Source organism: Mus caroli, chromosome 2, assembly GCF_900094665.2.
Source record: "Mus caroli chromosome 2, CAROLI_EIJ_v1.1, whole genome shotgun sequence".
NCBI lineage: Eukaryota > Metazoa > Chordata > Mammalia > Rodentia > Muridae > Mus > Mus caroli.
The window spans coordinates 145,367,762-145,384,039 of NC_034571.1; the positions used below are offsets into that span (position 1 = coordinate 145,367,762).

Consider the following 16,278-nt stretch of genomic DNA (forward strand, 5'->3'; position numbering starts at 1 on the left):
CATCTCCTTTTCTCTCCCTCCCTCCCTCCCTTCAACCTGCTTCTTCTTTGTGCTCTGACCGCAGAACCCGCCCCTCACCCTGAGAGCCATCTCTGGCTGCCGTGCCCTTGCCCCATGCCCCCCTGGATCCCCAAAGGCCGCTTCATCACGCCTCAGCTCCCAGCCCCGCCTCCCGCCCAACATGTGCGGAGCCCATGGCCTCCTGCCAAAGCCTGGGGCTGCCAGCAGAGGCAGAGACAGAAATCTCACCGCTCGGTAGGTTTTCTTCTGCCCAGCGTGCTTGGGGGCTTTGCCTGGCTCTGCGGAGCTCTCCACGTGCATCGAGTAGATGATGTCAAAGAAATCTTCCACCACAGCAACGCGTTTCAGAGAGATGCCCTCGGGCTCCGACAGGCCATCTGCCCCCTGTGACAGGGTGGACAAGCTGTGTTAGTGTCAGGGCTGATGGAGGGTGAGAGCTGGGCCCAGAGGCCAGGCCACAGGTAGGGGATGGGGGCAGGGTCTTTGCTGCTTCCCTGGCCCAGCATGGCCTCTAACAGTTCCAGTTAGGAGGTAGGGAGGAGAGGAAACCCACTGGATCTGGGGAGAGGGTACAAAAGTCAGGGTGGCTGAGGAGGCTACAAAACCTACCAGCAACAATGGGCAGAGAAACACAACACAAGAACAAATTAGGAAACCAAGAGGTTCCATGTTCACAATTCAGACAGATTGTGCCAGACTCCCAGAGAGCTCTTGAATCATATGCTGTGCCAAGACCATCCTAGAAGTCTCTGGGGAGGGGGAGTGCTAAATAGATGCGGCCCCATCAGGAGCTTGCCAATTAGCAGTAACCTTTCACTGTGGTCCTGGGCTGGGGTTCCAGGAGACCAGCTACCATCACCTAGGTGGCTCCTGCCTTTGCCCAGGCCTTTCTAAAAAGCTTTTCATCACTTTCCTTCCCTATCCCACCAGCTGAACGCCAGCCACAGTGCCCAGGCTCTTTGTATGGGGAGAAGCACAGAAAAACAGGCTGGAGAGCATGGAGATGTGGCAGGGCTGGAAGCCTGGTGGTCATGGGCCCCAAGCCTCTTATTAGACTGTCAGCTGACTCAACAAGGTGTGCCAAGATGGAGGCTGAGTTCTTTGCAGCAAAGAGCTGTGGAAGGCACCTGTGCCCCACTCCCAACCCTGGTGAGGAAAGAGGCCAAAGGGAGACTCCAGGGCGTGAGTTGTAGGTGGGGCCAGTAGTGCTCCATGAAAGTGTTTCCTGGTCCACAGAGATCTGGGGACACCAGCTCTCCCCTCTCACACCTCATGGGCAGACTGGGAAGACCCTAGGGGACTTCAGAGAACAAATAGTACGGGCAACATGCCCAAAGCTCAACTCCCAAGATAAAATCATTCCCCAGAGGATGCAGGACAAGGGCAACAGCCCCGGGGGGCATGGCCTTTACACCTGGCACATGCTAAGTGATTGACAAACAACTGCTGCTGGGCAGGTAGTAGGTTAGCATGTCATTGAGACATGTTTGGAATGGGTGTGATGGTACATGCCTTCACGTAGACCTCAGTGAGTTTGAGGCCAGCCTGGTCTATCTAGCAAGTCAGACATCCAAAGCTACATAAAGAGACCTTGTATCACACATGCACACACAAAAGCACTTTATGGCTGGCCGAATTTCCCTGAGTATATGACAGAACTGAACATTACAACCCTGGGAGGTTGTGATGGCCAGGACCTGCCTGGGAACAGTCAGGCCCTTAGACATTCTAAGGAGAATACAGGTCTTGCCAGCATGCCATAGACTGGCTTCAGTTTTATCCCTTGTCTTTCCAGACAGATATGCAGTGCTGGCAGAATGGGAAAGCCTTGTGGCCATTGGCCTGCTTGGGGCATCTATGGTGTGGGCTGCTAAACCCTAGAACTCCTAGGCAACATCTCTGCATGATGACCCTGGGCTGTGGCCTCACTAGCCTGACACAGCCCTCTAGCCAGTCAGTACCCATTTCAACCGGGACTGCTCAGGGGGCAGGCATCTTTGTAAGCACATATGCGCATGTGCAATGCGTGTATTCGGGGAAAATCACACGCTGACCCAGCCTCACTGCTCTGCAGTTCTGCAGCTCAGACAAACTCCCAACTTCCCAACTTGCCTGATGGTCACTTAGGAGACGAGCTGTGAAACTACACATCTCTTCAGGTTCACATCTGCCAGACTCACCTTCTGTCCTTAGGGAATCCCCACCCTTTGAAGTCCTAAGCTCTTTATAGGCTCACTGGGTGCCACTATGTCAGCCCTGGGAACCAAACTCAGGTACTTTGTAAGAGCAGCAACCACTGAGACATCTCTCCGGCCTCCTCTAGAGGTTTACAATGGCAAAAATAATGATAATATTAAATAAATAAAATAAAAAATAACCTCAAGAATAAATACAACTGATTTTTAGTTCTCAGTCTGGGTATAGCTATACAAGTGTGTAGACAGTGTCTTAAAAAGTCTATTAAGAATACTTGCGGGGCTGGTGAGATGGCTCAGTGGGTAAGAGCACCCAACTGCTCTTCCAAAGGTCCGGAGTTCAAATCCCAGCAACCACATGGTGGCTCACAACCATCCGTAACGAGATCTGACTCCCTCTTCTGGAGTGTCTGAAGACAGCTACAGTGTAGTTACATGTAATCAATAAATAAATCTTTAAAAAAAAAAAAAAAGAATACTTGCGACCTTCCATTATCTTCTATAGACCCACTCATCTTTAATTTATTACTTATTTTTGTTGTTTTGAGTCAGAGCATTTGCTGGCCTGGAAGTCACAATGTAGACCAGAATGGCCCACAAAGACCTATTTGTCTGTCTGTCTGTCTGTCTGTCTGTCTGTTTCTCTCTCTCTCCTGAATGCTGTCATTAAAAGTGTAAGCCACCATGCCCAACTTCTTAACTTTAATTTTGAAAAATTATTAATTTCTAGGCTGTGTGGATAGCTCTAGGGGTAAAAACTCTTGCTGCAGAGCATGGGAGCTTGAGTCTAAATTCCCAGAACCCACCCAAAAAGCTGGGCATAATCACCCAAGTTCCTGAGACTCCGTGCTGTTGGTACTGGGGAGACAGGAGGAACTCTGGGGTTGAATGAAGACCTTGTGTCAAGAAGAGTGGAGAGGGGCAGAGGAGGGCACCTGGCATCCTTCTCCAGCCTCCATGTGAGCATATGGGTATACACCACACACACACACCATCACCACCACCACTACACATACACACACACACCACCACCACCACCACCACCCACACCCACACACACACCCACACACACACACACACACACACACCACACCACCACCACCACAACCTCCCCCCCACACACACCACACCACACCACCACCACCCACCCACACGCAAAAATTAAAAAAACAAAATAGATGCTGTCATAAAAAACTAGTTTGGGGCTAGTGATTTGCCTCCGTGGGTAAAAGCACCTGCCACCAAGCCTGATGACCCAGTTGGATCCCTGACTGGCATGTAGCAGTAACTGACTCCTGAAAGATGCTCTCTAACCTCCTCCACATGGCACTGGTACAGCCCACCCCCAAAATACATAAAGTTAAAATTCAATTAAAATGTTAATATAAGCTGGGTAGTAGTGTTATACACCTTTAATGCCAGCACTCAGGAGGCAGAGGCTGAATTCGAGGCCAGCTTGACACTGTTTTCTCATCTGTAAGGTGGGCAGTCAAGTCCACCTAATTGGACGTTCTTAGGATCAAGTAAGAATTTGTGTGAGGGGATATGTGTGCCTGGGCTCATGGTTCCCAGCTAAAGCATTGGCCACAGAACAAGACCAGAGTTCAGATCCAGGTAACTATAAGCAAGCTGACGAAGGAGACTTGTCTTAACAGTAAGATCTAGGTTTGAGAGCTGCTCTTCCAAAGATCCTGAGTTCAAATCCCAGCAACTACATGGTGGCTCACAACCACCATAAGGAGATTCTTCTGGTGTCTGAGGACAGCTACAGTGTACTTATGTATAATAATAAATAAATCTAAAAAAAAGAAAAGAAAAGAAAAGAAAAAGATCTAGGTTTGACCAAGAGACCCTGCCTCAAAAAAATAAGCTTTCCATTCCAGCACTCGGCAGGGCAGAAGCAGATGGATCTCTGTGAGTTCCAGGCCAGCATGGACTGTATAGCAAGATCTCCACACAATATAATAAAATTGGGTAGGATAATGATGAGTGAGAGCATCGGCCTCCATCCTCCACAGGCGCAGGCACACACACACACACACACACACACCACACATACACACACCCTACAAACACGCACGCATACACACACCACATACATACCACTCATACCACACACACACATACACACACACCACACACATACCACACACATATACACACCCTACACACAAATACACACACATACACATACCACATACACACCACACATATCACACACACATTCCCACACCCTACACACAAATACACACGCATATACACACACCACATACACATCACACATAACATACACACATATACCACACACCACACATATACCCACACACACCACACACACGCACACACAGAGAATAGCCAGATCCATTACCCAGTGCCTGTCCTGTCCCTGGCCTAGCCACCCACCTCTATTCTTAGGCACACTTGGGTAAGCAGTGGCTTTGTACCTGGTCTAATGTGACCATAAAATTATCCCAGGGAAACTTCAGGAGAGCCATTTATCAGTAACACTCTCTCTAAAAATTGATTGCCCGGTCAGGTGTGGTGGCACACACCTATAATCCCAGCATTTGGGAGGCTGAAGAAGGAGTTCAAGGACAAGTCCATGGCACACTGGCAAGACCTGTATTCTCCTTAGAATGTCTAAGGGCCTGACTGTTCCCCGACAGGTCCTGGCCATCACAGGGTTGTAATGTTCAGTTCTGTCATATACTGGGCTGTATAGTGAGTTCCAGACCAGACTGGGGGCCATATAGAAAAAAAAAAAAAAAAAAAGACTGCTGTTTCTCAACTCTGGGTCCTGTAACCCACCTATCTCTGGTAGGGAAGGGCCTGTAACAAACAGAAGTCAGTTAGCACAAGGTTTGTAGAGGCATAGGGACATACACTGATAGCCCTCCATGGACATTGTGTGTGTATGTAACACCATAAAGGAAGAACAGCAGAATGCCTGTCTGGTCTTCAATGACAACTGCAGGAAGAAGGTGACAAAGAGATCTGACAGCAATGAATATGCCCTGTATCCATGAAGGTGATGACCTTTATACTAAATGTGGCAGGAATATGACCTTTATACTAAATGTGGGCATCCAGCAGGAATATGAGAACAGCTAATTAAGGGAACACAAAGTGCCTTCCCGATAGCTTTGGGAACCCCGCCCATTCCCCACTTTCACCCTGTACTGCGAATTTTGAGCCCAGGGCCTTGTATATACCAGGCTAAGTGCTCTGTCACTGAGCAGTATCTCCAGTCTTCACCATAGCCTTGGGATGCTCTTGACAACCCACTTCCGCCTAGTACCCAAGTCAGCATCATTTAACCCATTGCTATAAACAAGCAGCATACTGGACTAACAAAGGAAGTTCATTTTACTTATAGGACTGGCTCAGAGGGGACTTGGACTCTCCTGACTATCCCAATTTATACCTGGTCCCTGGGGCTTTTTTCCTCTGTAGGGAAGAATGTTGTTATGGTAACATGCTCCATCTACTAGAACCACCCAACTTCAGAACATCCAACCCGATCCAAACTAGTCTAAACCGGACACGGCCTTCATTTTAAAAAACAGGGAACTACAAATTTCTTAAGACACTGCCAACTCCCTTAAAGTCAGCCCATTTGAGTTCTGATCCAAAAGCTGGGTTGCAAGCAACTGAAACAATCAAGAAATGTCCACTTTACATGTAACAGATATTTCAAAATATTTAGGACTCTGATCCTCATAGTGGATCCTACATAAGCAGCATTAGACTCATACGAGCACTTGTTAAAAATGGGCGTCTGGTTTCTTCCTCTCTTCCTTCTCCAAGTGCATCCTTTCTCTCTTCCTTGTCCTCTGCCCTGTGGCAACTCCCCTGGCCTCAGTCCTTGGGGCCAGAGAACCTGGTGAGCAGCTTCCCAATAAACCTGCCCTTAATATGAACTGAACAGAAACGGGTGCCTGGGGCTGGGGCTCAGTAGTGCTTGTCTGGTATGCACAAATCCCTGGGTTCAATCCCTGGCACCACATCGACTGTGTGTGGTGGCTTACACCTATGACACCAGCACTTCCCAAGCAAAGCAGAAACATGAGGATGTCAAGGCCATTTCTTGACTGACTGGGGAGCTCAAGGCCACCCTGTCAAGTCTATGCTCTGAGGTTTTAAAAAGATTTCCATTCCCAGATGACTATAATGCCAAAGATTGTGAGAAATGCAGATTAGAAATATCTTCATGATTTAGACCTGTGAGTGAGTAGTAGTTTGGGGGTGGGGGTGGAGGGGGGGTGGGACTGGCCCATTAAATACAGCCATGTTCCCTGGTTCCAGGCCTTGCAGGTTAACATTTCATCTCCAGAGAGGACTACCTTTCATAATGGGGAAGGGGGTTGGTAGGGAAGGAGACTATTGTCAGGCAATATTATTATAATTCAAGAAATCTGTCTAGCAACTTAGTATGGATTCCAGGTGCACAGGCGGGGTCCCTCAGCAAGCCTGACCCTGGATTTTGACCTCTTGGCCAAGTTCCTTTAGGAGGGTCTTGGCAGGTGTTTTTCTGGCTTCCTTGGTTTCCTCAGTGATCAGAGCACCCAGGGAAAGGAGAGTGTGACATCCAGGGCTGCAGACCACTGAGAGGGACCAAACCATCACAGCAGGTCACTGGGCTCCTGCTAGGCGGCCCCATGGTGATCCTTGAGAGCATCCCTTAGGCAAGCCCCTTTGATGGAATTTTGTTCAACTCCCCCAGAAGCCAATTAAATAACCCCTGGCCTTGAAAGCAAGTGCAGTACAATTCTTTTTTTGTTTTTGTTTTTGTTTTTTTCTTGTTTTGTTTTGTTTTTTTGAACAGGGTTTGTCTGTGTAGCCCTGGCTGTCCTGGAACTCGCTTTGTAGACCAGACTGGCCTCGAACTCAGAAATCTGCCTGCCTCTGCCTCCCAAGTGCTGGGATCAAAGGTGTGCGCCACCACACCCGGCTGCAGTACAGTTCTTAATGGGTGGCAGTTCTCTTGTCATCTCTACAACTTTGAAGTTGTTGGCTAGTAACAAGTTACATACTTATCAAGGTGGGAACCCTGCTTCAGCCACCGGGCACCTCTGAGTATAAAATCATCACTAGAATATGGGACTAGGCTTTCCAGCCACAAGGAGGCCAAGGCTGAGAAAATGTGACTAAATAGGGGGGGATATTTCTCAAGTGGGTTCCTCCTAAGGGAGAGGAAGGAACCACAGAGAATGTCCTTAAAATATGCGCCCTTGGTGCATTCCAGATCCAACTCTTAACGAGGCATGAAAATCAACGAGATTGCTGCTAGAGGCCAGCTTCAGTAGAACACACCCCAGGAGGAAAAACCTTTGGCTTCCACTTGTGTGGGAGTTTGGGACTTCAGGGGGTTGATTGCACAGGCAAACTTGATGATGCTGCTGCACCATCACATCTAGGCCAGCCAGTAAAGAGGCTGAGACAACAGCAAAAGCCACTGGGCTCCTTCCAGATCTGACGCGTCCTGGTCCCCATTGTAATCAATTTGGCCAGGACTTGAGTTGGGGAAGTTTCAGGAGAGGTACTTGCCAAAGTTCTATTCCAACCCCGAGTGGAAGTAAAAGGACCACCAATGGGGAGGAGTCAGCCCCTGCTGCGGAGGAGGGGCTAGAAGGTGGAGAGATTTAAAACCCACTGAGAGATGGAAACATAGAATGAAGGACAATCACCCAAACCTCTAAAGTCTCTCTCAGCGTCCCAGGAGAATCTGCTGATGATTTGAAAGGGGCGATCTGATGGCAGAGGAGGGCCCTGCTCAAATACGGCAGGTACAATATTTTTATTTCTCCTCACTGTGAATACTACCTAACCAAAAATCTGCAATCCCTTCAAAACAAGGCTCATAGTAGAATTCTCTGGTCCCCAGTGCCAATGTGCTCTGCAGACCTGGCTGGGGCAGTGGGAGGGACCCCCTCCTCCCCATAAATAAATGCATAAGCAAGGCACTGAGGACTCAATGTGGCACCTGCCTTTTCTCCACCCTTGTGCTCAATCTCCAACTGTTACTGCGGAGCACTGCCATTGAGTCGCACCTGCCATCTGGAACAGCCTCGCATATTCCAAGACCTCCTTTCTGCTTCGCTGAACCTCCATCTTCTTTCAAATCACGCTGAGGACCGAAATGCACACCCAGGGCCACAGGGAAAGTGCTGGGGTGGACCCCCCAAACCACAGCGAGGGGTGCCACATCCTCCCAGCTAGCGACTCCCAGTAGCGTTTTTTTCTTTTCTGCTCTTCTTCCCCGTCCTCCTTTCCTTTTGGCTCTAACTTGGGGGTTCTTTAAAGTGTTGGGGAAGGGGAGAGAGTACAGCGAGCCAAAGCCACCCTTTTGGGGAGAAGGGCTGGGGAAGTAGGTGGCTGGCAGAGGTGAAGCCGCCCCCGGGAGACAGGGCAGGGTCAGGGACTAGCTGCTGGGGTTTAGCTCATCGGAGCAATAAGGGTGCTCCCAGAGGGGAGGCAGAGCCCGAGGACAATCTGGCTGTGCCCTCAGACGAGGAAGGGGTGGACCTCAGTTTCCTCATGTGTGAAATCACACCAAATCCACCACGGCTTTCACTACCTCACAGGAGGGCTGCCGGAACCCCACACGAAGCACAAACATGCCTGCCCTCTCGAGACATTCATAAATGACCGCTGTCGTCACCACTGCAGAGGGGCGCCCTGAGAGACTCTGGGGACCCGCCTCTCTCGGGAGTCTCAGTCGAGGACTGGGAATGGGGACCCGACCGCTGAAGGGGTTCTAGGCAGGAGGAGGCTCTGAGCCCAACGAGCCCCGTGGGCGGGTCCCTCCGGACCGAAGCGGGCGGGCCGGGGTGCGCTAACGAGCAGGGGCCCCAGGTGCGGGCCCCACCCCGGGCTGGGGGACCGGGGCGGGGGAGGGGCGCGGCCCGCGCGCTAATGACTGTTGACAGCGCGCGCAGGGGCCGGCGGGCCGCGCGCGCCGCTGACTGCTGCCAGGGCGGGGGGCGGGGCAGGGGTGAGCCCGCTCGCACTCCCCACGGCGCACGCGCGTGCGCCCCCGGAGGGACGGGGCGGGAAGAGATGCGTGTGTGCGCGCGCGCGCGTGCGTGTGCCGGCCCGGGTTCGGAGGGCCTGCTGGAGCGGCTCGCGCGGCTCCTCGCGGGCAGGCAGGTAATGAGAGTAACCATGGCAACCCACCAGAGGAAGTGTATTCTGCAGGAGACGTTAATCCCCTCTCCCCGGAGCTGGGACAGCCTGACTTTCCATTCTCACACAGTAATTAGATACCAGCTGTCAGTGCAGGGGGACGGCTCCGCGGCTGCAGCCCGGCTTGGGGGTGGGGGGTGCACAAAAGGGTGGGGGGGGGGACGCGGGGATGGGGACGTTAAAGACACAGGGACGCTTTGCGTCCGTGCGCCCGCCCGCCCTCTGGCCCGTGCCCGCGCACCTGGAGACCCCGCCCGCTCGGGGGACCCGCCCATCCACCGCGCACCTGCTGCGCGCGCGCCCGCCCGCCCGCCCCTCCTCTCCCTCCCCTGCTCCTGCCCCGCCTCCTCGCTCTCCGCACACCTGCCCTGCTCCGCCCTCCGTCCCGACGCTGCCCACCTGTCCTTTGTGCGGGGCGGTACCACTGAATCCTTCAGGGAGGGCCCGCTATGTGCCAGGCGCTGTGCCAAGCTTGGGCTCCTGCAATCCCTCCCAGCCCCTCTGTGGTGAAGCGCCTCGGGGCTCCTCTCCCAAGGCTCAGCGGGGTGTGGCCGTTTGCCCAGGATCCATGCAAACTTGAACACCCATCCTAATGCCTCCCAGTTGGGCACAGAGCCACAATGACTTCCTTCCCTTCACATCCACATCTGTTACAACCCTGGGGACATCCCAACTGTTCTGGGGGTCGAAAAGATCACACTGGTGGCTGGCATCGTGTTACACCTACTATGTGCCTAACATTTCACCTTCCAACAGCCTGGCAATTTATTTCTCCCATCTTACAGGTGGTGAAAGATGGCAGAAACTACTGCTGGCCTTGCAGTCCAGTTTAGCCCTACTTCAGAGTACTGAAGCTACTGGGATCTCTTAACCCAACTATGGATTTGAAGTGGCTACAACCAGCTCACATCTTCCCGTTTTCCTGGCTTAGCTTACTCAAGTCCTGTCTCCAGCGTTGTTACAAGCCACCCCTCCTAGTCACTGAAAAATCCAAGAGGCTTCTAGACCTGAAGCTGCTGCTCCTAATTTTTGTCCAGCCTTCAGACACCCCAGGTCTCAGCGCAGCCTTTTGGAAGTCATCCCCTCTTCACTTCACAGAAAAACTAAGACAAACCAAGGCAGGAAGCTGGCCTATGGGGTGATGGAACCTTTGGGGAAAGAGGTCAGTCTCCTCAGACTCAGTTGAACCCACAGGCCCCACCCCCCACAATCGGGGCGGGGGCATGCCAACGAGAGGCAGGAAATACAGATAAGCAGAGCCAGCTCTCAGGACCCAGTGGCGGCAGTGTCTGGGGCAGGAGGACGCTATTTGATCCCTTCCCTACTGCCCTGGCCATGACCCCTTCTCTCTCTCTTCTCTTCTCTCTCTCTCTCTCTCTCTCTCTCTCTCTCTCTCTCTCTCTCCATCATGGATAAGGACAACCAGCACCCTAGGCTGCAGCAGAGAACCCAGTGTTCCTCAACCAACTGGGCCTCATTCCAGTGGGGGAGGCCAGGGCTTTAGGGATGGGGTACCCCTGGGGCAGCCCCGCCCTATATGAATGGGCCTTGGCTTAGCAGCCTCCATCTCATGGTTTCCTGCCTCCTCTCTCCCCATCTCTCAGAAGCAGAGCAGCCTAAATTTGGCTCGAGGAGGGAATGGGGGAGGAGGCAGCAGGCTGGTGCTGTCAGAGGCCAGGGCGTAGCTCCCCGTCTAGCCGGCTGGCATTTTTGCTGTCTGGAGGAGGGCAGGGGGGCCTCCGGCAGGCAGCCCTCTCCCGGAAAGGGAGATGTTCGTACCTTCTGACACACACTGAGTAATGTGCAAACGACATGCAAACTGGTTTCAAATCAGCATCTCAAGTCAGGCAACAGCCTGGTGCTGCTTTGGGGATGAGAAGAGGACCAGCAGCCCTCTTGCCAGGGGCTCTATCTAGTAGGGGTCAGGGGACACAGATCGTCTAGGGCTATGCCTGGGAAGAACTCAGTTTCTGGCCTGTTAGATAACCCCATTCCAGTGGCTGAGTCCCAATCCAAGGGCAGGGTTCTGACTTTCTCTGTTTGCACTGCCAGAGCCGAGCACTCTGTTGCACGGTAAAAGCAGCCAGCCTGTCCAGGTGTGACCCCAGCTTGCCACTGAACAACTGGGTCAACTCCTCAGCAGGGCATCTAGGTGAACAGCCTGTGGGACAGGACATCGCTGTGTAGAAAGCCACTGCGCTTCCCTAGATGCTGGGCACGAGGAAGTGACCTGGAAAACCCTGTGCTTGGAAGCGGACCTAGATTCCAGGCTCAACAAGTGCGCTGCTCTGGGCCCTCCTGGCTCCACATCTGGGGAATGGGTTCAGAACCTCATGGTCAGCTGTGATGTCCATGGGCTAGCCTTACACACTGTAGGCATACTGTGTATAAGCACTCTATAGGTCTCCATTGACACTCCCCTGGCTCTGCCTCCAAACTACCAGCTCTGCCCCACTCTGCCCCAGGGGCATCTCTTCTCTCTGACCTTCTTGAGTTGGTTTTTGTTTTTTGTTTTTGTTTTTGTTTTGTTTTGTTTTTTGAGACAGGGTTTCTCTGTATAGCCCTGGCTGTCCTGGAACTCACTTTGTAGACCAGGCTGTCCTCGAACTCAGAAATCCACCTGCCTCTGCCTCCCGAGTGCTGGGATTAAAGGCATGTGCCACCACGCCCAGCTGGGTTTTTTTGTTTTTTGTTTTTTGCTTTTTAACTCTTTAGGCAACTCCGAGCTCCATGCTTTGGTGACCTTGGACAAGTCTGCTTATTATGGTCTGTATTTATGAAGGGGTAGTAAGAGGTGGATAAGGGGCTGTCTGGGTCTTAAGACACAGTAGAAGCTGGGCGTGGTGGCTCACGCCTTCAATCCCAGCTCTCGGGAGGCAGAGGCAGGCAGATTCCTGAGTTCAAGGCCAGCCTGGTCTACAAAGTGAGTTCCAGGACAGCCAGGGCTATACAGAGAAACCCTGTCTTGAAAAACAAACAAACAAACAAACAAACAAAGACACAGTAAAACCTGACTGGGCACAGCTCTTCTTTCCAACCCTTCACCATCCCCATCCCTCTGCACTATCGGGTGGTATGGAGAGTTGGGGGCCCCTCTTCTTGGTAACTCTGTTTAACCCTAGATAACTGCTCTCCTGCTCCTCAGCTGGCGCTGATATGAGCTGAATCCAATTTCCTGCCACCCAAAAGCCACTTCCTGCCAAACTTGAGCTGATACCAGAAGAACTTGTTTTCTGTACACAGAGCAGTCCCTGGTGGGACTGCTTCTGCATCGGCCAGTCCACCTGGTAGGACTGGGTTGTGGAGGATGGGGCCTCTGCCCTCTCACCTACTGCACCCACCTGTACTGCCAGCCACCCCAGCCAGGTGTCCCACTGGACTCAGACAGGCATGTTTAGGCCATGGCACATAGCCACAAAGAACCAGTCTGAGAGCACTGTGTGTGGGCAAGACCACAGGAAAGGCGAGTTGACCGTCAACAAAGGAATACACGCACAGTTCCATACACCGACCCATGGCCATATGGAGTCACAGGACAGTCTCATATAATTAAATGCAGTCACACCCACGGTGCATGGATCCAGAACCCTTTGCTTCATACACACTCACCGAAAGCGAGCATGAGTGTCTGCCTGGGCAGGGCCTTGGGCTAACCCTCGTCAGAACAGCTGGAATTGTACCATCATTGTACACACATTACAGATGTGTAAGCCAAGGCAGCCCATAGGGGCACCATCCACACACATACTGCTTCCTCAGCCTGGGGTGCCTGCCTTCTGGCTTATTCCTTTAGAACTGTCTAGTCACGACTCTTCCACAAACCCAGGCAGTCCCTGCTCACTTCCTCAGAGTCCGGGTCATCTCCCTTTCACTTAAAGGGACAAAGGAGACACAGCATTTTGTTGGCTTCAGCCATGTTCTGTTCTGTGGCTCAGAGGGCATGCTTAGGAAGAGCCTAGTAAGGACAGACCCTGGACTGGAACCCAGGACACCCTGAGGCTGGAGCTAATTTCTGTGTTACTGTGCTTTTCATACTTCCAGAAGCCCCTTTAGCAATGGTGATGGATGAATGAATGAATGAATGAATGACCCAAACTCTCAAGATACCAGGCCAGTGATCCCCAGGCTAACCTCCTTCATTTCCTGGCACTGTGGACAGGAGCCAAGCTCCAGGCCCCTTGGATAGTGGCAGGGCTGACGGCCGCCTAAAGCCGGCTGTCAGAAGCTTGTCTGGCCAGAGCTGCCAGCAGGGGAGACCAGCTGGCAGTGCAGGGTCCATCGGCCCAGGCCTGGAATCTGAGACGCCCTCAGAGGCCCAGCTCCTCTTTGGGCCCCCACAAACTGGCCTTTGTTCTTGGGCTAGCCAAGACCGGCAGCTTGGGCTTTCTCTCTGCCTGCCTGCGGCACCCGCGCTGCGCTGGCGAGGTAAATGGGCCAGCCTCCCCTCTGTCCACGTCCAGGACGTTGCTTCAGGACTAAATGGAGATGTAATTTTCTATACAAATCCATGACAATTTAGATGGAGTGATTGTAATTGGCTTTTCAATGGAGGTTTTGTCCGGCGCTGGTGGCTAGAACTGGGTGGCCTGTTTGAGGCAGGCTCCATTTAAATGACAATAAAGCCATAATATTGAGGACTTGTCCAGCGCCCAGTGCCCCTCCTGAGCCCTTGGGGAGCCTCATGTTTATGGATCTGCCCCTTCCCTAGGGCTGTCTGGGCAGGAGGGTGCTGGGGTCACCGTGGCTAGGAGACAGGTGGCTGCATATTCGGGACCATATCCCCCAACTACCTACCAGTTCCCTCAATTCATTATGAACATCCACAGAGGATGTTCGAGCCTCCCACTAGCCAGTCTGTGCCAGGGCTGGAGGCTAGCCCTAGTGTTGGGGTGCTAATAATCTCCCAGGTAAGTCAGCCGGAATGTTCTGCAATGCCTCAATATGTCATGGTGTGGCCTGACCCTCTTGAGACTGGCTTCTGGAGTATCTGAACCTCAGTTTCTCAGCCCTGCGGTGGGGTGCAGTAGACATCCCAGAGGGGACAATATGCACATGGGCTCAACCTGGCATGTGAAAGGTACTATCTATAATCATTGCTGGGACTCACTCACTGCGCCCGCTCAGGCAGACTGGCTAGTGACTTAGGGGGTCTCTGCAAATTTCCACTGGCTTCTCTTTAACAAAGGGCTTTTCGGGGAGTTGACCCCACCAGGTTCTGCAGATTAATGCTAGGGTGTGTTCAAGCACCTAACACAGGCCAGGCTCCAAGAATGACAGTTCTCCTCACTACAGTTTCCGCCTCCAGCAGCATCTATGGAGAACTGCACTTGAGTGTGCAGGCCCCACAGCACAAGAACCAAGCCGACAGGAGCCCCTGTGGGGATGTCTCTGCTGCCTAAAGATGCTATGGGAAGGACTGATCTCGAGGAGGCTACATGAAAGAAGGCTTCACAGAGGATGTGATAACTGCCTGGACCACTCTGCCAACCAAAAAAGTGTCTACATTTACCAGGCAGATGCTGTAACCTGGTTACTAGAAGGATCTATTCTCACCTGTCAGTGAGGTGTGGTGGCCACAAAGATGCCATTAAAGTGACATGTTTAAGTCACTCTAGAAAGTAAGCTGCCTAGGCAAAAGGCTGGTAGGTGGGAAGGGAGCTGCCATCATTAATAGCAATAAGTGGGGTAGCACAGAAGCTGTGCTCAGCGTGTATGGAAACCCTGACTTTACTCCCAGTGTCACAGGCAGCCATAGAGAAAGTTTAAGCAGGTAGTGACACAATCCAAATTCTTATTATTTATTTATTCATTCAGGGAGGATGTCACATTTTCTGTCAGAGTGACCTAGGACTCACTATTTAGCCCAGGCTGGTTTGGAACTTGTAGCAGTCCTCCTGCCTCAGCCTCCCAAGTGGTAAGTGTGAGCCAACAGAACCCTTCTGACTGTTCATAGAGACTGGGCTGGAGAAAGGGATAAGGAAGAGAGCGAGGCTTTAGAACCACGAGTGGAACCCTGGGAGAAAGGAAGTGTTGGCTCTGAGAAACACAGACAGTGGGTACGGGAGGGGTAAATGAGAAGGCAGGAATGTGGGCCGTGGCAGCGGGCGGGGATGCCAGCACCAGGAGACAGACGTGTGGCCATCGAGGTGGGAGCGGAGGCTGCTAGAATACAAGCATAGGTGGTGGGAAGGTACAGTGGAAAAGAGGTGAGGGCCAGCCCCCGCATTCCCACCCCCACCCTTCCCACCCCCATCCACACCAGGCCGGGACTCGGGCTTTTTTGCTTGAAGCCAATGGAGCTAGCATCAACGATTTTCTCCAGGCAGGAAAAGACCATGTGTGAGTTTTGAAAGATCATTTTGGCGACAGGGTAGAGGGTGGGAAGTGGCAGGTGGGCGAGGCTGGAAGGAGAGAGCAGACAGAGGCAGAGGGGCACTCAGAGGCCTCAGGAACACCCGGGACACCTTCCAACTCCAAGAGTAAAAAAAACTGCTTTCTCAAAGAGGACTAAAACTAGTGCAAGTTCGGACAGCAAGTCAACACCCTGGCCGCTAACAAGCGTCAGCCCAAAGAGTTCACTTGAGCTGTCAGTCCCGGAACTACTATGTCACCAGGAGGTGGCACTGTGATCATTCCCATTTTCCAGATGAGGAACCAGGAACTCTACAATTCTGTCACTCGCTCACACAGGGACACACAGCTGGGACTTGACCCATACACACCAGAAGCTAACCAGGAGGCCACAGGCCCAGTGAGGGCTATGGACATGTTTCAGGGACCTGAGTGAGTTTTACAATTTTTTATTTTTTTTTTATTTTTTTTTAAAGATTTATATTTATTTATTATATGTAAGTACACTATAGCTGTCTTCAGACAC

At 52.1% G+C, this 16,278-nt stretch overlaps 1 protein-coding gene across 5 annotated transcripts in view; it reads right to left on the bottom strand.

Annotated features, from left to right (window-relative positions):
- Window positions 1–16,278, bottom strand: part of Nol4l (nucleolar protein 4 like) — a 121,977-nt gene that overhangs the window by 75,074 nt on the left and 30,625 nt on the right. For 2 of the 5 annotated variants that reach the window (XM_029474306.1, XM_029474307.1), the window contains exon 2: window positions 250–405. In XM_029474306.1, coding sequence (XP_029330166.1) covers window positions 250–405 — 156 coding nt within the window. Of the gene's footprint in view, window positions 1–249; window positions 406–8,266; window positions 9,077–16,278 lie in introns of those variants that run through there. The other 3 variants (XM_021151050.2, XM_029474309.1, XM_021151042.2) reach the window with 3 other exon arrangements.